Here is a 26372-nt window from a genome sequence, read left to right on the forward strand (position 1 = left end):
TATTAGTGAATGAGAATTTCAGCAAAGTTTAAAAAAATACTGGAAAAAGAAGGAAACAGTAGAAACCATTTAAGCCAACTCTATTAAACAATTTTCCAAATTTCTGGTCTAAATTCATCTATTATGTTCAGCTCCAGAGTGTGGTTGACAGTTGAATTTCCCTTTTCTTTTAAAAAAAAAAGATTTGGATGAGAATATCATGTTTTAGTGTGTATTTATTGAAATTATGTCATATAAGTGAGACAAAAAAGTTAGATGAGTCTATCAGTTGGGCAAACTTTATTGACTACGTTGACAGCAATTGTCATTCTTGAGTTAGCCACGTTAGCGTTTCCACAATACTAGTTATCCTCAACCTTGTTTGTAAGACGTAAAAGAACAGACTGATACCGCTAAAAAAAAAACGTTACTGTTACTACGCTAACTCCCAACCTTGTTGGTAACTTGTAGAAAGACAGCTACACGTTAGCCGCTTTCGCATTTTTACACAGCACCCAACCTTATTTGCAACAAAAAACAAACTGACATCTCAACAGAGCGCCGTCTACATCTTCAATGTCATTAAAGACAAAGAGAATTAATCCATATTTAATGTGCTAAAGATTATAGGTTTTTTTTTAAATAAAGGCTTTTACGTGCGCCTTATAGTGGGGAAAAGGCTATATTTCCGTATCATTATCTCTTGTATTTTCTTCATATTTGTTATACAACCAAATGACAGAAGTGAGACATTATTTCTTTCTCTCGGCATTAACAGTTAGAAAAGACCTGACACTACACCAAAGTAAACTAATGTGCGTAAGTTACTTGCTTTTAATGACCTTATTTTTGAAATCACTTGCACTGATCGGTTGATGTCAAGGAAGATCAACTTTTTGTTGAAATAAATCACTTAGTTTTGTTGAGTTTTCCAAATACTTTCCTCCAGGGAAAATTTAAAATAATGGTAGATATTGACACTCGTATCTTCAGAGCTGTTTTATTTCTTGTTGGATGACCAAACCCAATGTTGAAAAACATTGACAATCATTTAGTTCTGTTTAGTTTGAGATATTTTAGATATTCACACTCGTATCGTACAGAGCTGTTTTGTTACTCGTTGGAGGACCAAACCCAAAAATGTTTTTCAAATTGTGAAGTGGTCATTTATTCTCGGCACAGAGGCTTTTCTTCTGTTTAAAAAGACCCCTCGCCACTTCATTGTTCAAGCTCAGTTATAGGCTGGAGATATGCTGGAAAGTGAGTTCCAGTCGGTCTGTCAATGCCCCAAGGCGTCTGCAGTCCGGCAGAGTCTGTACGGTTCTTGGGAGCTGTTCATTAACTATTGCCCCAAGATATTTTCTGGCAATGTGAAGTAGAAAAAAAAAAAAGGGAGAAGACCACTTGAGAGTCACCATGTGTGTCCATCAATATTATCCTAGGCATGTGCCAAAACAAATACGAAGGAAAACATAGGAAAAAAAAATCAAACTGAGGGATGAAAAATGGAGAAGGTGCTTTCCAGTTTCTATGACAGGCTTAGATTTAACAACTACTCAATAGTACAAGGAAAAAGGTTTTTGCTGGCTATAACATACAGCTACAATTGTTGTACTTTTACATCAGGTCTTACTGTCGGGTTTGAACGAAATCGGGTCTTTTTTGTTGTTGCTGTAAGAATACATCAAACTCACTGGAAGCTGTCATTTTGTTGATTCAACTTAATGACAGTCAAGTTTGTGTTGATTGTTTGGAACTATCGTAAATGTTTGTGCGACAGATTCATATCACACGCACCACTGACTAGTGGTGAAAAAAAATTATCCTGTCAAAACTTTCTTTAATCCACCAAAAACGGCAATTCCCAGAGCTCTGCCTCTTCACGTTTGGCATCATTGAAAAGCTACACATGTTCTCTATAGATACCGAAAGGAGTTCAATCGGTAGCATGTTGGGATGTATTTAGGTTAAGAAAAGTCCTCTTTAAAGGACTAATTTGCATTGCTGGTCATCCAGAAGTCAAAGGGTTAAGGCAACAAAATAACCTTAAAACAAACAAACAAACAAACAAAAGAAAAACAGTTTAAACACTAACATTACAAAAAAATACAATTATGGATTAAAATTAAAATAGTTCTAAAGCAAAATCACAAGACAAGGGTGCAGATGAAAGACTTTCAACTGTCACTCACTGAAAGCTAAAAGAGACTTTTTTTTTAGCAAAAACACACGTAGGGATCCATTATTGGACTTCGAGAGAGGGTAAAGTTCAACTCTATTGTTATTAGAACCCTAATGCACAATAATGTGGCGGCTGGATGACTTAGTTGGTGTAGTGCAGCACTGATAGGAAATCTGGGTTTGAATACCAGGGGGTGCGATAAGTCGCTGGGCAAGATCTTGCATGCAACTGACTACCTACTATGTAGCCTCAAGGGGGTCCATAGACCGGATGAAATACAAGGTTTTGTTAGAACGGGCATCCAGTGTTAAAATCTCTGCCAAACCACCTGTTCGGATCAGTGAAAGCTGATTTGCTGCGGTGACCCCTGTAGGGATGTGCCAAAAGGTGAACAACAACAACCCAAATACACAAGTTTAGCAGCTATTGTGAATTTCAAAAAACATTGTCGGAAAAAAAAATTCAGGAAAGAAACTCTATTAGGTCAAGAAACTATAATAAAATAATAATCAAAGGGATCTGGTGGACAGGCATCATCTGAAGCCTTTGACAGGCGTTCGGTGTGAAGGCAGGGAAGAACAATCTAATCTAAAACTAATGTACAGATTTTTTGAAGCAGCTGCGACAAACATAAACTGAAACAAAGTGTGGGTAATTTACGAGAATTAAAGTCGACTAAAAAATGATGGAAAACGGCTCAACAAAAAACAAGATGTATTATTTACCTGACCAAACATTTCCAATAACAAAGACGTCAAGTAAATTGTAAAATAATTACAAACACTAGAAAGCTGTGTAAACATTTAAAAGAAAGAAGCTGAATAAAAGATGGACAGTTTTTATTTTTTGTTAAATATGGGCGGTTGTGGTGCAGAGGTTGACTTCCAATCGGAATATTGCAGGTTCAGTGGGGTTGAGTGTCCCCGGGCAAGACACTGAACCCCACATTGCTGCTGCTGGTTATGTTTTGGTGCCAGTGTTCAGCAGCTGAACTGCCATCAGTGTGTGTGCCTGGACAACTGGGACTCTTACATGTATCGCTATACAAGTATGCACTATTTACCAAATACTCCAAGGCTTTATCTTCCTTTATAATATGACGGGATAGCCTGTAAATAAAATTAGCTGTCTGGTGGTCAGGCATGAAAAGAAGAGGGGAGTAGAAGATGAGTGGTGGAGAAAAATGCAGGACCGCTTCATGGTTTCTTTTTGACTGAATGTAAACCAGTGCAATAATCTTGGTAATTTAATTTATACCAAGTTAGGAGGAAGTATTTTAGTCCCTGTGAACAGACTGACGACCAGTCCATAGTGTACTCTCCCTTTGCCTAACAGTCGCTGTGATAGTCTCCAGCAACTGCCGTAACCCCGAAGGGGATTCAGGGGGCTCTCAGGCTGCTTTTCAGAAATAAGTAGTCTTGATTTTTCAATATTATCATTTGCCTAAAAAACCTGAAGATTGTTTTCACACAAGCACTGAGGCCCTCATCCTATACACATATTTCATTCATATTTGCTGGCAAAAAAACACTGGAAGTAGTAAAAAATAAGACCTCCTTAATGTCAAATTTGAAAAGGGAAGTTCAAAAATATTTGCAATGTATAACAACAATAATCATCTAAAAACAAAACTAATCGAATCCTCGAAAATTGAACAGCATTTCAGCAAAAACTTGGAAAAAAATCCGTGCCAGTAACACTAGCTGACTTGTCAAACAATTCAATACTTCATTGAGGATTAATATAGAGAGATGTTCCGCCTCAGGGAGGAGGTTTTTGATGCCTTTTTCTTTGGCTTGTTGCAGGTTTTCATGCCTAACAATGCAGCGCTGCAGTAGAGCAGGACTATCTGTGGACATGGAGAACAGTACCACTTTTTATCAAGCAAAAAAACATCACAGGGATAAAAAAAGGGACTTTATTGCAGATTTTACCAGTCATTATAAGAAACTCTTAAAAAAAAAATGTTTTGCTTGATGAATTATTATACCAAAATAAAGCAAATATTAACTATAGTGATGCAGAGAAGGTGGTTTAAACAAAACAATCCTATATGTAGAAATATCAACATAATATATGAAAGCATAAATAATTGAAGATTTCCTTGATTTTATATTGATATACATGTTCTATAACCACAAAATTACATTATAATTCTTGGTTTAATAGGTAAAACATGTAATGTTGAGTATGTTTTTTATGTTTTCTTTTTTTCATTGCTATTGAAGACAAGAAAATTTCTCCTTTGAAGGATAAATAAAGTTTATCTATTCTATCTACTCTATTCTATTCCATACTTCACATTAAGCTGCAGGGAGACTATCTTTAAAATGTTCTGGAAATTATGAATTAGATCAAAATAATATAATAATTATAATTATGTGGTTTTTGGCCAAAATCAAAAAGCCTTTGTTGTTATTTCAGACTTATTTTATGCACAGCGGCAGTAGCTCATTGGAAACACAATTCTGGTTTGGGGGGAGGGACAACCCGGTTTCCTCCTCCTTCTTGTCGTAGAAAGCTCTGCTTGTGCGTTCTTCGCGAGCTGATAGTCTCAAGCTAACATTAGCGAGCCTTTTCCGGGGCAACCATACTCTTCTCTTTTTTAGTTTCTCTTGCACATCTCCCCAGTCTAAAGGCCTCTGTTGGTCCTTTAATTCAATTCAATTCAATTTTAATTGTATAGCCCAAATTCACAACAACAGTCGTCTCGATGGGCTTTATCCCACATTTATCCCTGAGGCTAAATAAATCTTTCCGTTAAAGCTCAGTTAAACAATCAAACTTGACACATTTATTTTGCAGATTAAAAAAATGATCACAAATGTATTTTCAAATCAAAAAAACATTTTTTTTCGAGAGCTAATCGACTAAATGAATGCAGATTTTTAAAATCTGACTGTAGCTGCTCATGAAGAGGAAATGATGCCCTTGTCAGAACCCCATATCAGGTTTATAGCAATTATGAGGACACAATGGTTTTCAGTTTTTACCTTGTGTGTTTCCTCAAGAGATGATACAGCAGGTGGGGTGGTGGGGTAGAGAAAAGAACAATAATGGTCTAAAGTTCAGCACCAACTCATTAATCATTCATAGACAGCCAAGTGGCAGCAACGGGAAACGCAGCAAGAGTTCAGGTTGTGGCATTAAATCTCAGATTATAAATAGCATAGTTTATGGATCTAGGTGGCAGAACAGCATTACTCAACACTCGCCTCCTCTGCACAGATTCTGCTGCTTAAATGTGATCTGAGACACTAAAATGATCTGAAAAAATACGATTGGACCAAATCCTACTGAACCGAGGAACAAATATCGTATTTCTCATGAGAGGTAGCAATAGATTCATTGATTGGTTGAAGACCCCATGTCAATTCAAAGTGCTGGCTCATCATCCGTCAACATAAACAAGCTTCTTTACTAGCCTCTCAAGCACTCAGTCAATATGCACCACTTCCTTTATACCTGGATTGATAGGAGAGAGTGACCCCTTGTTTAATGATAGCAATGTTACACTGCTTCTTAGTCCTATCAGTCAAGGTCAGCCTGCTGACAGATGAAAAATGGCTCAGTTCTGGAGACCCGGCTCATGGTGAAGGTGATGCCAGGTGGATTTCCGATTTCCCTCTTCCCTCTGAATCTCTCAAATCCGCTGGTGACAAGTGACACCTGCTATTGATCAACGCCCCACGAAACCGCCATGTCCAGGATGCCGAACACATACTGTATTTTACAACAAAACCCTTTATGATCCATTTGATATGTGGTACAGGACAGAACAGGTGGAAGTTAGTTGCCACTGAGACACAGTTCATTTTTACATCTGACATGTATGCATTTCAGTAGCTTATTGCCACAGATAAAGCTCAGCTATTTAGTTGTTTTAAAATCTGTTTACGCTGCATTCAATTTCACATCCGCCTCTGCTTTAACTCCCGGCGAATTTGCTGCTGGACGCTTGTCCAAAAACTGTGTTCATAAATCTGATGCTCCCGTCGCATGTGCGAGGAGCTACTGCCAAAAGTACTGTGGCATGAGTGTATGACTGTATAAGTAATATAGAGTAAATGCACAAAAGATACTGATTATGTGGAGAGATCTAGTTTTTATTTTTATTTTATAGAACTCTGCAAAAACATCAGTAATCAGCTTTATTTGGGTTCATCATGTTTACCATCTGCTGCAGGAGCTGCGTCTGACTGACGGCCACTAGCAGCGATACTTCTATCTGTGACCCAGTCTGATGACTTTTTGTCCCACATTAGAAAATACTAAAACAAGAATAAAATTAGAGAAACTTTTTATTATTGTCTCCAAACAAAAAAGAAAAATACCGTGAAGTTCAGGGCGAGAACGATCAGATTCTCCTCCCTGTTGGTTTTAGACTCCACCCACTGATCACATCATCAACACTTCCTAATTCTTCACCACAGTTCAGATATTTGAACTGTGGAAATATCATGTTTCAGGTTTTTTGTCCCGTCACCTGAAACAAGTTACGGCTACGACGTCACACAAAAGGCACTGCAGGACCTCTGATCGCGTCTCTACATTGACTTCAATTGAAATTAGCTCTGAAGTGTAAAATCCCAGTCTGAACGTACAGTGGCCCTCAAGGGCCACATAAGTCGCTCGCAGGCCTGTTCTAAAATTAGCACAACTCACCACTGAGCTGCGTCTAAAGTTTACTTTTATTGTCTTGCTATTCTTTTTAAATCACACTTGCATTTATACAGATTTCAAAATAACAATATTATACAGTGTTCCCCCGCTTGTTCGCATTTCAATATTCATGTTTTCACATAAACTGATTGAGATGCTGCGTGAATTTCGAGGAATTTCTGGGGGAGGAAATAAAGAGCACACCAGCTCTTCATCGGCTACCAACAGCTGGTTCCAGCGGTTCCTGAATCGCTGTAAGCAAAGTTTGTGTCTCTGCACGGAGAAATGGCATCAGCTGACTCAGAAGTGGCTGGAAACATCCTGATATGATGAAGAAGATAATCGCGGACAATAATTATCATCCGGATGTACAGAAGATAAATGAAACCGTTTTTTTCTGGAAGAAATAACGCTTAAAACACGCTGCAGCTGAACTGACTCGCCGTGCCCGCCACTTAAATCGTGACGCAGGAGCTTTCATACTTAACTGGTGAAAGAGGAAACACGGGCTCCTGGTTCTAAGGCATAGAGTGACAGAGTGACACTCCTACTACATCTCCAGTTCAGAGAATCTTTAAGCCTTAAAGTTGAAGGCTTAAAGATTCTCTGAACTGGAGATAAGACATGACACAAAATCTTTTAAACAGTTCATATATTTGAACTCTGGAAACAATGTGGCAAAGTATTTGCTGCGTTTCTGAATTTTTACTGCATCACCGCTACGCACCTGACTTCTTGGATTGCCAATGGTGTCTGCACATCGATTTAACATTAAAATTGGCAAATGAATCACAATCGGTGTGAACAGAGCTTTTCACTCTCAAACTGAACTGAAAATGTTTTTGTTAAAGTTCTTAGTTTTTCCTCCCTTTCAATGTTTCTGTTTTCCTCTTACTATGTTCCCAGCTCCGTTTCTATATGAACATGTAATTCTCATGCACTGTCTCCTACATGGGGTTTTGGTAAAAGACAAACAGGATGAATAATGGCCAAGGGCTGCAATAGGAAACCCTTTGTGCTTGAGGGAAAACGTCTGTGCACCAGAGCTGGCATGACTGAATGCTTTTTCTGGGGCAATCCAAATAGCAGAGAGCTTGCAAAGCATAAGTTTAATGCCAGATTACAATTTTGACACATTGAGTAGAGAATATACATTGGAGATAAGAACAGTTAGTGAGTGTTTGTGACTGACATGCAAGAATAGACGATGCACTACAATGCAAGTTATTGAAAACGGAGGTGGCCATCACTCTTCTGCCAACAAAAGCTGGGTATTGAGGAGAGGATGCGCTATTGTGTGGTGTTCTTCTGTCACGCAGTTTTTGCTACAGCCTATTGAGAGAATAACCACTCCGTACCTCTACTGTACACCTCTTCAATACCATTTACTAAATCACTACAGCAGATAATCCTGAGCTAATCACTTCTTAGAACAATAGTATGGAAAAGAAATATTAAAGATGATTGTTAAGCAGGTATACAGGAATTAAACCAATATATGAACATCATTTTTTACTGTTAGAGGCATTACAAATGTAGAAAAATGATAGAGAAAAGAGTACTTGCAGGCAGATTCCAAAGCAAATGTCAAAATTAGGTGATAATAATTAAAGATTGCTTTTTTTGAGATATTGGGGTTGTGAGGGGCTGTAAGCTATAGGGAGAGAGTGTAAACAAAGGGATAATGGGAAATCAGGAACGGCTTACATTCCCTCCCACAACTAAAAGGGGATTTTCTAATAAACTACTGCTGCTCTGCGGAAACTATGTCCTAGAAAACAATACAGGATTCTGATTTTGCCTAGAATCAGAATTAAAAGAGAATGCTATTACAATAGGTCATAGTGGGTCGTTAATGTTTATCGTTACCCAACATACTGATAATTGAAATCTAATTTAACAATAGCGAACTCTACAGTCCCTGACAAAAGTCTTGTCGCTTATCCATTTTGTAGAAACAAAAGCGTTTAACCTCACTGTTAATGAATCCATTGGTTTTAGAAATGTCTCATATGAAAGCTAAAACCCTCCCAAATTATGTTTAATATACTAAAATAAAATTGCTTCACTGAAGAAATATTGATCATTTAATGAACACAGAAAGGTCACATTTTGGTCAAGTTTTGTCGCCTTGTCACATGATGCACCCAATCCTAGATTACAGCCTCACCTGTGATCAATTACTGATCAATCAATTAGTGGGTGTGTATAAAAAGAACCCCAGCACACCAGGCCTTTACATCAACTGCAACTTGACCTCTGACAACATGCCTAAGATTCACCCTGAGACCAAACCGTTGATTATAAAGAGGCTGAAGACCAGATCCACTGCTGAGGTGGCTGACACCTTCAATATGTCTCAGCGTCAAGTACAAAGAATAAGAAAAAGATTTGAAGAGACTGAAGATGTTTTTGACAAGCCCAGGTCCGGCAGACCCCGCAAGACAACTGCCCGGGAGGACCGTTTGTTGGTTCGAAAATCCAAGGCCAGCCTCTTTTCCACTGCAGCAGAGCTCCACCAGACCTGGTCACCTCAAGTCCCTGTGTCAACCAGAACAGTTTGTAGAATTCTGTCTCAAAATGGCCTCCATGGTCGAATCAGTGCCCAGAAACCAGCACTAAACAAAAGGCAATTGAAAAAACGTGTGGCATTTGCCAAGGCCCACAGCATGCTAAAAGGATGGACGCTGGAAAAGTGGCAGAAGGTGGATTTTTCAGATGAGTCTTCAGTTAAATTACATCACAGCCGTCCCAAATATTGCAGGAGACCAACTGGAGCCCACATGGACCCAAGATTCACCCAGAAAACAGTTAAGTTTGGTGGCGGAAAAATCATGGTCTGGGGTTACATCCAGTATGGGGGTGTGCGAAACATTTGCAGGGTGGAAGGCAATATCAATAGCCTAAAATATCAAGAAGTATTAGCTACCTCTTACATTCCCAACCATAAAAGGGGTCAAATTCTGCAGCAGAATGGTGCTCCATCGCACACTTCCATCTCTACATCAAAGTTCCTCAAGGCGAAGGAGATCAAGGTGCTCCAGGACTTGGCCAGCCCAGTCACCAGACATGAACATCATTGAGCATGTCTGGGGTAGAATGAAAGAGGAAGCGTGGAAGACGAAATCAAAGAATCTTGATGAACTCTGGGAGGCATGTAAAACTGCTTTCTTTGCTATTCCTGATGACTTCATCGATAAATTATATGAGTCATTGTCAAACCGCATGGATGCTGTCCTTCAAGCTCATGGAAGTCATACAAGATATTAAATATGGATCTCACAGTAGCACTACCTAATTCACTGATGTTATGCAACATATTTTTGTTTTTGAAGTAAATTATTTGTTAAATCTTCTCATTAGTCTGTAGGCGACAAAACTTTTGTCTTGCCAAAATGTGACCTTTCTGTGTTCATTAAATGATCAATCTTTCTTCAGTGACGCAATTTTATTTTAGTACATTGAACATAATTTAGGAGGGTTTTAGCTTTCATATGAGACATTTCTAAAACCAATGGATTCATTAAAAGTGAGGTTATACGCTTTTGTTTCTACATAATGGATAAGCGACAAGACTTTTGTCAGGGACTGTATAAGCTGTTGGTTACATCAACAATTCCAGAAGAAGCGTAGTTGAGATCTGTGCTTTTGAACTTTCAGTGAAAATCAAACTTTTTCAAGAAATTCAGTTTTTGAGCTTGTAGTCATCAGAATAGTTTTACACCATGCGTTCATTTTTTCCTGAGTTAATTTAACTAAGTTTACTCATGTTTTTCTTTTTTGTCTTGTTTTTTCTTTTTTATGCATTTTTTAACACAGTAAACTAGTTTGAGAACATCCCTTTTTTAAGTAAAATACAGCAAAGGGGCAACTGAAGAAGTAAGATAAAAATGTTACCTCTTTTTTCTACCCTTTCATTTTGTCTCATCACCAAGATTTCCCTAGTCCAGTATTTTTTTGGACTATAAGTTGTTTTGAAGTATAAGTTGCAGACGCCAAAAAAATACATCTTCTTCCTCTTTCGGCTTCTCCCATCAGGGGTCGCCACAGCGAACAAGTCGCATGGTAAACTTGGCAATGTTTTACGCCGGATGCCCTTCCTGACGCAACCTTCTCAAACCGGGCTTGGGACCGGCACAGAGGTAGAGAAGGGAACAGGGAGCAGCCCGGAGTCGAACCCTGGTTTCATGGACGGAAGGCACCGCAAACCAGCACGAGCTAAACCGGCTCCCCACGCCAAAAAAATACATAATAAAGGATAAAAAATAATTTTTAAGTCACACCAGAATACCAGAGTATCTTCTTCCTCTCCGTTGTTGTCAGTAGCAAATACTGGAACACACAACCACAGTGCCCTCTAGAGGTTCTTAGTGGGAAAAATAACAAACAGATGAGCCAAATTCTTTTTAATCACATATAAGTCTCACCTGAGTATAAGTCACACCCTGAGGAAAACCATGCATAAAAATAGGACTTATATTCCAAAAAATACGGTAATAATAATCTTATAACAATAACTAAAACTCACTGAAATCAAGAGGGATATTGTTTTGTAAAACTATTTTCATCACAATGTTTGTAAACACGTCGTAGTTTTAATTAATATAATGAATCACTTAATTGCATTTATGTCCTAAATAATTTACCCAAAATGTCTTCCTTCATCTTCTAGTTACTAATGAGATGTAGTTGCAGTCTAGGTGGGGTGTAAAGCTTCTCCCCTAGTTCTAGCTCCCCAGCTGTGTGCTCCCATGGTGAGCCAAATGCCTCATTCGAATATTAAATACATCCAAGGATCACCCCATGTTTCGTGCAGTAGCAAACACTTTTACTAAACTGTTTTGTTAACCTTCTTCTCCAAAGGATCCTGGAGCATTGACTTAATGAACAAGCTGTGTGATTTAGCCGGAGAAAAATAAAGAAAACAGGGACATTAATACCTCATTACTGTATTTTGCGATAATATTTCAGCTCAATATGGTTTGATTCGATTCATAACAGGTACCTCCTACAGTACTAACTGTAATACCTACAGAACAGTATACCTGTATTCCAGTATTCATAGATATATATGGCTAATTTGTTAGAATTAACCACTAATAATCTCCTAATCAAAGTCCGGACCCCTTTTTATCACAATCCCAAATAAAGAATGCAAAATGGTGAAAACAATATAATTAAAATTGGGAGCTGATGTTCTAAGGTTGTGATAACAGATTCAAACTGAGCATGGGCTATGAGTTTGCACATGTTAGTTGAATGCAAAGCACACCAAAGAATGTGGTATAAGCCTGAGTCATGAGCTTCAGTTGCAACATATTAAATTATCTGTGCCCCTTGAAGGTGGTAGGGTATATTTTTTACTCATATGATCTGTAAGGATTTCTGTGATATGAGTACCAAGGTGAGCAACCAGACCACCTAAAAACAAACAAGGCAGCTGGTCAGCCTATGTCTGCACCATTGATTGTATCTTTGAACTGGACTAAATGAGTCTGACTTCACAAGAAAATGACTAACTTCCAACTCAAAAAAAATGAAAACGTTTGAGTCGCCACTTTTTCGCGATTATGGACACTGCTATTTTGGAACCAGATAATGTCAGTAAGCAGTGATTGGTACGAGTCGGTCTGATGATTTCTTTGTTTCTATAGCAACCACTCCCACCAAATAGGAGTGAGTTTGTTGGAAGGTCACACCCCAACTGCTTGAAAGCGGGCTACACAATATCTGTCAATCAAACGTTTTCAAACGTACAATGTTGAGGCCACATACTTTTATTGAGGCCTCTGGTCAGTTTATAACTTGAATAATTTAAACTACATAAAAAATATCATGAAAAAAAGGATTATATGTTAAAAAGAAGTTAGCAGAGCAGGAATGGTTGTTCTGACAAATGTAATAACTGAGTAATAGCTTTTTGTTTCTCTATAGAAGTCTATGGGATTTAGGCTTTTCTCAGCAAGCTGACACTTCTTATTTGGAACGCCAGGAGGGAGGAGTTACTGAGTCAAGTCCTTATGTATAGTCAGTGGTCTGCCTGTTTGCCAATAATGCCAGTGTAAGATGCATCAAAGATGATGGCTGGCCATGGTCAGCAATAGACAAAGGATGGAAGTAAGCCTAAGCTACAATCCTGCCTATTTACAGTGTCTCACCATTTTTAGAGCACTAAAAACTTATTGTCCCTTAAATAAATGAACACAAATACAAAATGGACAATAGCCAAAAGTAATGCACTTGGAAAAAAAGAGGGGCAAACCTTTATTAAGGTTGGTCCCAGTGTCACTGTCTGACTGGTTCTCTTCAGGAAGGCATTATGTCACATCAGCTATAACTTGTTTTCATTCCTGCAAAAATCCTTTAATTTAAGTGACAGCTAATTGTGTCACTTATATGTAGCCTATTTCAAAAAGTTTTATTATTGGAACTGTTATCCATATTAAAACAGCAGTTATTTTAGTTGAGGTACTATAACTAGTGCTTGAACAAGATTGTATTATGAATTATATATGATTATATTGTATTCAAAAATTGGGGGACCAAGTAAGGAGGCAAAGCTTTGCTTGAGGACAATCTACTTTATTCGATTGGGAATAAACTGAAAGAAATGATAATTTTTTTTTTTTAAAAAGGAGACACAAAAAGTTTGATTTGACTACACTTACTATTGAACTTTTTTCCAGTTATTTAGATGTGTTTTAGCTATACTTTTTTGCAAAATTCACGTAGAATTGGTTTAGAGATCAGTGATAAAGAGAAGTACTAAAAAATTGTCAGAGATACTGGAACGTACCTGGAACCTAAGGAAAATCTGTTGCATGAACACTGACCAGAGAAAAACAAAGGCTGCAATCAGGAACAAAAGCCTTTGGTGTAATGCGAGTAAAGATCTCGGCATAATGACTCTGATTAATCTTTCTGGCTTCCTTGTGATATACAGAAGCCACTTCATTATTCAAAGACAAATCACAGTTAGGTTCAGCAGACCAGCCTAGAGTGAATTCCCACCAGAACCAATCAGAGCTGTTGGTTTTTAGTTTTTTTTAGCAAAAGCAGATCTATTCATCTATTTTTCTTGCTTATCCTGTAAAAAAAAAAAAAAAAGCTACAGAGACAGCAGCTTTCTAATAATAGCTAAAAACTGCTCCAGTGTAGAACCGGAGATAATACAAGCAAAAAGACAAAGAGTATCATAAAAATTCTGCAGTAATTTCCTGCTCTCTCTGCAGGAGCTGAGCACAAAATAAACACAGGAACAACAATCGTTCTTGATAAAAGAGATAACGTAACAAGAAATTCACATTGATTTTTGAATTTTCTTGCTTTTGTGTTGCGAACTTAGCTTTATCACAACATTGATAATAGTCTTTGACCAGCAAGAAAATATTTTCACTATATGAACCTTTTTTTATTTGTGTGCACAAAAAATGTAAACATTGTTGTTGTTTTTTGTTTTTTTTGTTTTTTGGGGGGGGGGGTTCTTTAATGGTTTTGTAAAAAAAAAACAACTGTATATTCCACCAGGCGTGTCATATTTAATCGACGAATCGATTTATATTCCTACGATCCGACCACATCGATCTGTCTTAGGCAAGATGCTAATTGAATCAAATCGACCAATAAATTGTTTCAAATGAAAGACATCAATGGAAAATACCATTTAGATTGAGGTTCGGTAGGTTTATTTTACCATACCTACCAAGTGTCATCACAGTGGACAACACACATGTGATGGCAGTAAAAACGGATCCATCCATCATTCCAGTCCAACGTGTGGAAATAGTTTGAATTTAGATATTCAATTGCAGCTTTACTTCCGTTGTGAGTTAATGTGTTGTGAGTTAATGTGTTGTGTGGTAAGTTAATGTGTTGTGAGTTAATGTGTTGTGAGGTAAGTTATTGTGTTGAGCGTTAATGTGTTGTGTTGTGACCCTTCTGGGCCACCGTAGAAACCTAAACTGGCAGCTTTAAAGTGGAAATGCTTTAATTTGATCCAACAACCATAGTAGTTCAGTAGCTCCTAAATGATTTGATTTGACTAAACATCAACTTACAGTCCAATATTTCTAGGTATTTTTGCACTCAGTTGTGATTTGCAACGTGGTTTTTCATTCATTAGTGCTCAAAAAGCAACTCAATTGTGTATGTCATTAAACAGCAAATTCAAAAGTACAGCACATTTCATGCTTGAAGTGTGCATATGTGTGGATCTCAGAATGTTTTTTCTCTCCAAGTGTTGTCTTTTGAAGAGCAGAAAAGCTTTTAACTCAAACAACGGATATGATGTCATTGATTTCACAAAGTTCGAATCTCATTGATATGAGTATTTTGCGACGATCATTTACAAATCCCCTGTCTTCTAAAGATAAAAATGTTGATGGTTTATTAAGAAAATACATTTAAATACATTTTTTTTGGCAAAATAATTTCCGATGCAATGCATTGTGGTCTATATTCACCAATCTAGTGAGCATCAATGCATACTGGTTTTTCATAGAGACCTCTGGGACATTTCTGGGGCACTCAATTTTGGAATTGTAGAATCGGACAGCACTGCAAAATGGCAAAAGCACTAAATACTACACTAAGTATGGAGTAGGGAAGGAATTCAGAGTCAACACCGCAACACGTTAGCCACTTAAATATATCATCGAAACTTGTTAGTCCAACCTTGTTAGTAACATGGAAAAAAACACAATCACACACACTTCACCTTAGCATGTTTACAATAACATCCAACCTTGTTTGCAACTCATACAAAAAAAAACTTTTGGCAGAGGACTGTCTACCTCTATATGTCGCATCACTTTGAAAGAAATTGCAAAGTTTTTCAAAACAAATTATGGCTTTTTTTTTATACGGTCCTCAGGACAAACAGTTTTAAAGCAACTTGGACTGGACAGAAAAGAAAAGGAGGGTGGAAGAGAGAGAGATGTTGGGGGGGGGGGGGGGGGGTAGGAGGATGATTATAGAAGTGGGGGGGTTAAATCATAAAGCATCACTGATCTATTAATCTAATTCAAATTACATGACTGTGCCTATTTGCTAAGACCACAATAGCGTGGTTTACAAACTGAACTGACAGACAGGAAAGGCACACTTGAGACCTGTAAATCCATTGATTTCGATTCACTAACCCGTTTCTTACTAGAAATACTAAAAACAGAGCACATTCTGACTATTTAAAGTGTCTATTGTTTATTGTATTTTTCTTTGCAGAAAGTGTTTCATACGAACAATATTTCTCCAACTTTTTTGTTTCAGTTGTCCTTCGCAGCAACAACCCCTGTTCTGGCAGACAAGAAAAAGTACCCTAACTTCTTCCGGACTGTTCCGTCGGACAATGCTGTGAACCCCGCAGTGGTCAAGTTTCTCAACTACCACAACTGGACCCGTGTGGGGACCCTCACACAGGACGTTCAGAGGTTCTCAGAGGTCAGTGACTTTTCCTGTGCAATCTCCAGGTCAGAAAAAATATTAATATTGTGATAAATGTTCTGTTTTCATTACACACCACAGAAACGATATTGAATTCATACGTTTGCGGGAGTGAAGCAAACTCAGATCACCTCCTTGTCATGGATGATAAAAGACAGTAATGAAAAAACACTTGACTTACTCCAACTTAACCTGGGAAGCAAATTTGATCCCTATCAATACTAACCCTCCATGTACGGGCAAACACACACACATCAGACCTGCCTAGTGGGCTCCTGAGCAGGTGGTGCATCCGTTGTGTAAATCTTTACATGAGGCTAGGTGTGAAACGTCAAAGCAGTGCAAGTCTTGCTCCAGGCTTTGTCTTTCACAGCTCTATTCTGATACTGTATATGAAGGACCTGGTGTCATGGAATTCCAGCAGGGCACAAATCCATACATCACTTTCAAATCCAAGTCCACGACTGGTAAAAGTTCAACTGGTTTATTTTAATAACGCGCGTTCAATGTTCACACATTTACCTAGAGCCCGATAATGGTCGCAGGCACTTGCAGAGCTACATGTGATTTTTGATCGCAGAAGCCTGAAATGCATATTTAGACGCGTTAACATAAACTTTTATGTGGATGTGGCCGTTTGAACATCTCTTACCGAGGGCAGTGTGAATGCAGCTGTACAAGTGTCCTTTAGGAATATCTTGACAAAGATTCTCATTGACATCTTTTTTCCTGAAACATTTTTTGTATACAAGTTTTGCTGGCCCTCAGCCAAAACATGCTCTTCCTCCATCTTCCAGCTCAACATACATGGGACTTTATCTCAATCATTGAATGTGAAAAGAAACAACCCTACTGCATGTAAAACGCTGCAGTGTACGGTGGCCCTGAAAGGCAAATCACATCAACAAATCCCTCATTCGAACATTTCATTTAAAATTCTGGAAATTACTTTTGTTTTCTGAAAGGGAGGAGCCCTGTCCTACACAGAAATGCTTTGGATTTGGATGTTTTAAATTATGTTTAATGTTTATATTTAATATTATTTCAAGATTTTAAACTAAAAGAAATATGACATACTTATAAAATCATACTATTTCTTTTATAGGCTTTTATAGGCTCCATAGGCATTTTTTTTCTACGTGCTGCAGGCAAAAGGTCGTAGCGAACACTTATACAATACGCAAGAGTAAAGTAAGGATGAAGTAGGTGAGATGCAGGCAAGTGAAACATTTTTTGAACCATTCCAAATTCTGAACACATTGCAAGGGGCCTGTCAGTGTTCATGTTATAAGTGTGGGCTCATTGAGTGCGCCTTTGCATCCTGACTGTTAAAATGAAGTAAGTGTCAAGTAATTCTCATAAGTGCATGTGACATATTCTCCTTACAAATACCTTATGGTACACTCACCACACGCACAACAATGGTGCGTTCCATTTTCATAATGTCATTAGTCATTTTCATGACTTAGGTATAAGCTATTGTTAATTGTACCAAAAGAGTGGTATCACTAAATGCAGACTGTGATTGTTTACAGAATTCTGACCAAAAAGAAGTCAAGATAAAGTAGGATTAAAAAATGTTTTAAACAAAGTCAAGGGTGAACAAATTCATCATTTTGTTCATCTTCAATTGCAGTGACTGAAAGTTAAACAATACTATTTTATGAAATAGCTAAAATAAAGGAGCGTTCTCATGAGATTCAAATCACACACTTGAGAAACACTTGTGCTACTGTTTTTGAGCCTCGACTGACAATGATCTGCTCAGCAGCTGTGTCTTGGGAAGTTGAGTATAAAAAGTCTCACCGCTCATCTCAGGGAGACCAAATCCCGCTATCACATTCTTCCCAAATGCACCAAGGGGCTTAGGGTGGTAGGAAAGACAGACGAACCGATTCAATCAACTTGCTGCAAGATTGGCCTGTGTGCCTGATTTACAAAATGCAAGCACCACTTTCTCGCTTCATCATTCAAGCAATTCTGTGTCAAGATCAAAGTACGCCGTTTGGAGTCCATTTGGAAATTTCCATTTTATTCAGATTCGGTCTGAAAAATACAGCAAACTAAATCTGCTCCAAATTTGCAGCATCTTACGGTAGAACAATGTAGTGCAGGGAGACTAGTTTTACATAATGACTTGCACATCACACACACCTACAGCATGGTCTGCCCAGGAAATATAGCTGCTGAAACCAGCTTGTCAGTTCTCTCTTTAGAAACCACCACTGAAACAAACATAGCCAGTTTATAACCTATTTATTTAAGAGAGAGAGGCAAATTAGAGAAAAGGGGGAACGTTTGTGAGTATTGCTGTTCACAGAACGCACGAAAATACACACAGCAATCAACATTATTAAAACTGCCAGACAAGCAGGGATCACCCAGGAACAGAGCAGCAATCATAAGTCAGTCAGGTGACAGACCTGGCTGAGAGCAGGATTAGGACGGTGCTCGCATCCCTCCACAGGCATGTCTTTAATTACACTTTTATAAGGAGAAATTCTAAGAATATGAGTAGTGATTTATTTGTGATACAGAAGTGATGTGCAGAAACAAATGAGTCCATAAATCTTTGACGAGTAGGCTCTCGTCTGGGCTGATGACATTGTGCATGTGTGGGGTAAGCTTAGACCATTGATGAATAAACCCAAGAGCCACGACAGTGATGGCAATAGGGCTGAACCGTGCCATCAGAGAACAGAGTCTAAGGCTGAATCCCACTTCCTCCCCTACCCCAACGGCTTCTCCCAACCCCTCCAATTGTAGGGGCATGTGGAGGGGTAGGGTTGTCCGAAATTATTATTTTGCCGAGCCCTCCACCATAAGGGGTGTTCCGTGCCGCGCTGTGCCACGGAGGAGAAGCACTTTTCTTTACGTTGGTTTGCTCAGATGCACAGAAGTTTCACATTTATTTGTTTCATGTCTTTTAGCCAAGTTGGACTGTTTACGAGTTTTTTCCCCACCATTGGCTGGGGTGTTTCTGTCTATACTTTCCACTGTCTATACTTTTAATGTAATACACATTACTTCTCACTGTTTTCCTGACAATCTATCTGTCATAAACACTCATCAGTACCTTCTTAGCTGTCTTTTTGCCGGTACAGCCCTGAAGTACGATGCCTTTTGATGTTATTTTTTCATTTTTAATTGTTGTTGGGATCTTTTTCATGTTTTTTGTGTTGAGTGATATGCACTTCAGGGCCGCACACTCACAAACGCAACTAAGAAAATTGAGAGACACACAGGGTTTTGGATTTCGTCTGAAAGCAGCACAATCATTTAAAATGATTAAAATGCCACAGGAAATGATTTAAAATTGATCAAAAAATGATCAGAGCTAGTATTTAGGTTTCACATGATAGTGCGCTCATGCCTGCAGCAAAGATCCTCCAACACTACGTTGAAATTCCAAAGTCTCGAGGAAAGCTGCTAGCTTCTTCCTCCTTTAGCACCCATCAATCAAACGTTTCCCTCCATCAGTCTTCCTCCCACCACCTCACTCCTCCACATCGCCTCACATCTAAACTCTTTCGACAGGTCAGCGTACAAACACAGATGAATTACTTTTGGTTTCTCTTAAATTTTTTCCAATAAATTCAATTCCATCTATGAGCTTACTTTTCCAAGGCCTCCTAAAAAAAATAAAAATAAAATAAAAACTCTCAGGTTGCCAGCTGCCACGTCTCTCTTTGTTTTAGCTCTGTTGCAACTCAGCCCATTATACGAACACTCAAAACAACACAACACGACATTTTACCTTGTCTAGATCACCAAGCCAAGTGTTCCTCAAGAGCAAAAAGTTGGTTGTATTGATCCACTCTGGCCTCTCTGTCGTTTCATCTCAGCCAGTACAACATTTGAGGAAATGTTTGTACAGGAGTGAGGGATGTTGGGAGTGATTTAGAACTCCCTCCAGGGAGGAAGCACTTATGATAACGGATGTCTGGAGACATGAGGCAAAAAAATGATTCACGTTGGCAAATTTTTGCAGGAGCCTAAGTCGTAAAGCACCAATGTCTTTGTACTTTGTAGTAGTTAGGGTTAATGTATCCTGTAGTTAAAAAACAAAAACTGTTAAAATGATGCATTAATAAGATCAGCTTTTAAATGATTAGAAAAAAGGAAACAAGAGGAAGAAAAGGGTGGTTTTGTCTTTGACCAGAACTGCCTATAGACCTGGATGCGACAGTCTTTTTGACCCACAGGACAATTGCACCAGTAACTTGATTTAGCTCGTGAAAAATGCAAACTTAGAAAAATGCTGCGTTCATGTGGCGTTTGAATAATCAGAAGTCTGAAACACAACAAATCTTCCACTTTTTCTTGTGAGGGCCACATAAACTTTTCCTTCTCTGATGCATCTAATTTTAAACTCCTTATGTCTTTCTTTTATTGTGAAGCACTTTGGTACCCTGAAGGAGTTTTAAAGTGCTTTATATATATGCTTAGATATAAAGTTTCATTCATTCATTCACCCATTCATTTATCCATCCGTCTGTCTGTCTATTCATCCGTCCATCCATCCATCCCTTCATTCATTCATTCATTCATTCATTCATTCATTCATTCATTCATTCATTCATTCATTCATTCATTCATTCATTCATTTATGGATGACCGATGTTGAACAAACACACTTTATAGCTAAAAGATGATTAAAGTCACAGAGATATTTGTCCTGAAGAAGGGATGAACGGACATAATTTACAGATAATGGTTTGACCAGTGTGTGGGTGTGTGTGCAACTGTGGGGGGTGTTGTAGGTGTGTGTGTGTGAGAGAGCATCCTCCATGGCACTGTCTGCTATAGACTATAATATTCACCTTGGTGTGTTTTTACTTTTCTGGTTTTCTATAGTAACAGGGTTAGGTTCATGATGTGGGACACGTGTTCCTTAAATATTTGAAATGTTTGTATATTAAAACAAATGTTCCCACAGTTACGGCTTTTAATAAAACAATTCAAAAAATAATTTTCAGTTTAATTTTAACTTTTGTTTAATATTTAATATGGAAATTAGGAGGGCTCAAGAGAAAAATGGCATTATAGGGGCTACTCCAAACTGATTTGTTATTTTCCAAACTGTGGCCTTAAGACATGTAAGTTTAATCGGAAAATACGTTTGAGTATTTTGTTTGTAAATAATTTAAAATATGATAGATGGTACATAAAATCTTCTATAATTTCAAAATGACCTGCATAAGTCTCTCATTTGTTTGTAAATCTGACTCGGAAAGAGTCAGTGTCTCATCAGCCACAACCTTCACCGCACGTCACTGCTCTAAACACAGACGCTCCTTCATGTAGTGATAAAAAAACAATAGTCCAGGACTTTAGTATGAAAGCATGATCAAGGATTTCTGTTGAGCTGTGCGTTTCACTACAGGAGACATGCATGGCACAGAGGAGATCGTTTGACAAGGTCTCCAGCCAATCAAGACACAGAACAGAGTGCACTGTCTGGAAAAAAAAGCTGCATGATTGCTCAAAAAAGAATGAGCGAAATCGCGAAAGATGAACTGTGATGTAGAAAAGAAACACTGTCTTCTGTTCTATTTAACAGGGATTTTAGAGGGTTTCAGATCGGGGCACAGACTGCAGAACGGTGTAAGAAAATATTATGTTCTATGTGAGTCTTGATCGCGTGGCCAAATTCAAATTCAGGCATCTCTGATTTTGTTCAGGGGGCGGGGCAAACGTGGAGGCAGGTTGAATCCGGCCTACAAGCCGTAGTTTGTCAATTCCTGGGATGCATTGTGATTCCAATAGTGGAGCTGGTTGATAAAATAATTGGGCATTTTGTGGTACAAGTACTAAATTTGCCAAGTATTTACCTCTTTCAGAAAAGCATGTAAGCGACAAGATAATCAAAGATTTGAAAATATTTATATTATACATATTCTGTACACCTAAGTAATACTGCATTTTATGCATGAACAGCCCATATTTTTGAGAATGGAGCAAAATTGAATTTTTTTGTAACAATTGAATGTATGGCTCCTCCCTTTACAAATGGTCACCATTTTTTATTTTTCTCGTGCTTTTTCTGAAGGTTGGGATCTTGAGGTAATTACATGACAAATTTGGTGCTTGTACCACAAAATACACAATTATTTTATTAACCAGCTACACCATTGGAATCGCACTGTAACCCAGGATTTGTCTGAAGTGTCGACCTAACTGTCTCCGCTATAAGCTGATGTTTCTTTTCAAAGCGATCATGAACAATGAATGTTGATGTGTTCTTCTCATTTGAATGGCACCAGCCCAGAGCTGAAGCAACATGCATTTGGATAAGTGTAGGCTAAGATCAGGAGACAAATATAGGGCAAGCAAACAGGGCCTTCATCTGTTGGCCACTTTATGTCGTCTCTGCCAACTGTGCCTGGCATGCACATGTAAGAACATACGCTCTCTGATGTCTCAGCATGCCCCAAGTCCTGTGCTCCTGGGTGGGGTTTGTGATACTGATATTAGCTATGGGACATGGCCAAAGGATATCAGCAAAACATTGTTGTGGACAGATAAGAGTACATTTATAAATAGAAACAACAATCTGTAAAAAGACCCACACCGAAAAAAAAAAGTTTTTGGTGTTTTTAACATGTTGTGGTATTTTTCTGATAATGGGGGGTATATATGACACAGATTAAGCTTAAAATTGCTTTTCTGAGTAAGTCTTTATTTAAATTGTGAATCAAGAGGAGATGAAAAAAGGTCTTTGGAAAAAAATCATATTCATGACAAAGAAAAAATATGCTGGGCAGGCCTCAAGCTTCCTGCTCCAAACCCTCAGCAACGGGGAGGGTAAGGGGGGCGGGGTTGCTAAGTACAGGCAGTCTTGCCTGCAACTCAAAGGTGAATTTCTGATGAAATTCTTTCGCTCTGCAGAAACTATGTCCTTGAAAACAACACAGGATTTTTGATTTTGGCTAAAAAAACATCATAATCATAATTGACCATTGGGAAAACTTTAAAAACAGATTAAAAGATGATCAGAGTGACTTTTTTTATATCAACTTTTAATTTTATTTCCAAAAGAACAACCTGGGAAAGCCTTTAGCAACACAATATGCTGCTAGAACCAGTTCAGACATACTGCTTGGGGGGTATTTTAGGATAATTAGCAGCTACAAATGTGCTCAATGTAGGTCGACATAAGAATAAAGGCTCAGAGATAAATTTGTTTAGGGTTTTGCTGTTGTTTGGTTTCTGCTACAAATGAGCAAACTTCAAAAATGTTTTTTTAATTGGACCCATCTTTACTCTTTTGGGCATTTTACAGATTTACAGATTTATAAAGTATAGTAATTAGGTTATTTGAGGATCTTAACTCCATACCAGGCCTGAATTTCCTTATTCCATATGGTGAACTAAAGATTTTCCTGTTTGTTTGGTAAATGGTAAATGGCGTGTACTTATTTAGCGCCTTTCTTCCTACAAGGACAAAGCGCTTTACAGTCACAGACCCATTCACCCAGTCACACACACATTCACACACACATTCACACACTGGTGGCAGCTCCGCTGCCAAACACAGGCGCCCGCCTACCACCAGAGGCAAGGTGGGGTTCAGTGTCTTGCCCAAGGACACTTTGACTCATGGGCGTGCAAGGCTGGAATCGAATCTGCAATCTTACGATCATGGGTTGACCGCCCTGCCGCTGCACCACGGCCACCCCGCTGTGTTTGTTTGTTTTAGCTTTTGGCTACAAGAGAAGAAGTTGTGGTCGTTTGTGCCTTTTTTGTACCTGGAATGGGTTGATATCAGATCCTGAGTATTATCTCCCATTCACCTAATGGCAGCTAGATCTCAATCTTTTCTTTTTCATCTATCGTTTTAACCTTTTCTATTTATATTTATTTGTATTATTATTATTAGTTAAGTAATAATAATAATAGTAATCTTGTACCTCAGCTGCTCTCCAGCACAAAAACATACTTGACTGTAAATTGGTGATTCTAAATTGTCCCAAAAGGCCGTGTCACACAGCAACTATGATCATTTTTTGCGCCATTTCCACATATGAAATTTCAGTCTTCCGTAATACATGCATGATATTCATAATTTACAATTGTTTCCTAGGTTCGTCATTCGTCGTTGTGCACAGATGTCCGTCGAGGGTTTGAGCCGACGGGTCTTTACGTGAATTCGGTTTTGAATTGTTAAAAAATTTTGGTCGGCTGAGAATTACACAATTTATGTATTGTACGTAACGCATACGGAATATTGTGGCTTTCCACAAACTTTCCACGAATGTCTAACGACTTTTCACGCATGGTGTGAATGTGACAAGGAGTTGTTTTTTGTACCCATGTGTCACTGTAATGGACTGGCATACTATCCAGGGTGAATCCTGGCGGGGATAGGCTCCAGCAACTCTGTGATCATAATGGAGATAGATGAGCGGGTTTGGAAAATGGAGAAATTGATATTTGAAAAGTTGACCTGTCAGTACCTGAGTAGGTTACAGGTACCCTGTGACCCTAATCAAGACTAAGTTGGTATAGAAAATGGATAAATTGAATTATCGTTGGAAGGCGGTCAGCTGTAATTAATTATAATTATTAATCAATTTAGACAGTTCAAAAAAAGTACTACATTAATATCAAAAACAACCTAAACTTTTTAGGTCATTGCTTTTATTTGGTGAAATTTACAGATTCCAATTCATATACACTTTCAGTCAGTTGTGTACATGAAGGAAAGCTCCTCTAATGGAATCCTGAAGCCCAAATTCCATCTTTACTCCTGGATACTCGTGTCGTTTTTTGCTATCAAACCTCAAAATGAGTCTTTGTGTGCAGAGGAGGCATCATAGTGCTGTATGTGTGGTTGTGAGAGGCTAGAAAGAATGAGAGATGATAAATCACCTTGGGCTTGGCATCCCAGAGGGGCATCTGCTCCATTCTCCTCCTCCTCTGATCACATTACTCACCATCCCATGGAATCAATACATCAAGGCAGGCGTGCAGCCAATGTGGATATATCAACTGGACAAGATAAGCAACTAAGATAATGCAAACGTGTACATTTGTTGTTGTCCTTTCTGGGAAAAACACATGCAGTGTCACAGCACAGATTTAAAAATAAATGCTGTATCTTTAGCCACCAGCTAAAACAGTAGCTACATTTCAAAGATGAGTAAACAGATTGTTGTAAATAATCAGCAGCTCATGTGCTTAGATTTCCTAAACATCCTTCCTTTCTTTTCCGCTTCTTCAGGTCAGGAATGATCTAACCAATGAGTTGGAGAAGGCAGAGATTCAGATCGCCGACACAGAAAGTTTCTCCAATGACCCTTGTGTCAACGTGAAAAAGCTAAAGGTAAGTTAGTAAGTTCTCACCTAACTCAAACTATGTGTTATGGACCTTTCTTTATGTACAAGAATGCTTTTTCCATTCTATTCTTCTATCATCTAAATGAAACCAAAAATTGTTGTGATATCACACTAATCCATGTTGTTTTAATCCTTGAAAACTGCTGTTGATGGAAGAGTGGTCCTCATGCATGTTTGTCAAATAGATCCATTGATCCAACTCAACGAAAAACTGACTAGATACTGTAGGTGTTAAACCCTAATAACAAAATAAATAAACCCTAATAACAGGAGCTTTCAGGTGTTTTTCTTATGAATACTGAAGAACACATTGAGTATCATCAGAGCAGAATCGCCCCGATTGCTTGGAAATGCTACACCTGCTGGTGACGTCATCCGAGACTGGAATTTAACGCCCGTAGTTCAGTGGCGTGTAATTCGCTTTGTTTAACCTGTGTTTAAGATAAAGATAATGCGATGATGGAGCAACTCTGTCCAGAAAAAATGTCTTTTTAACACTTCAGATGATAAAAACTTAACTGAAGGAGTTCGGAAATACCCGACTTCACACTCACACACACAGAGAGAGAGAGGGGCTGCACGGTGGGGCAGTGGTTAGCGCTCTTGCCTCACAGCAAGAAGGCCCCCGGTTCAAGTCCCGGCTGGGGGACATGAAAAACAAATCAACAGGGGACCTTTCTGTGTGGAGTTTGCATGTTCTCCCTGTGCATGCGTGGGTTTTCTCCGGGATCTCCGGCTTCCTCCCACCGTCCAAAAACATGCTACA

General features: G+C 38.5%; 1 protein-coding gene across 1 annotated transcript in view; it reads left to right on the forward strand.

Annotated features, from left to right (window-relative positions):
• The window catches only part of gabbr2 (gamma-aminobutyric acid type B receptor subunit 2), a 207594-nt gene that overhangs the window by 84424 nt on the left and 96798 nt on the right, over nt 1-26372 (forward strand). The window contains exons 3-4 of the mRNA XM_023959777.1: nt 16091-16261; nt 25491-25592. Of these exons, the coding sequence (XP_023815545.1) occupies nt 16091-16261; nt 25491-25592 (273 nt within the window). The remainder of the gene's footprint in view (nt 1-16090; nt 16262-25490; nt 25593-26372) is intronic.

This window comes from Oryzias latipes, chromosome 11 (genome assembly GCF_002234675.1).
Source record: "Oryzias latipes chromosome 11, ASM223467v1".
Classification (NCBI taxonomy): Eukaryota; Metazoa; Chordata; class Actinopteri; order Beloniformes; family Adrianichthyidae; genus Oryzias; species Oryzias latipes.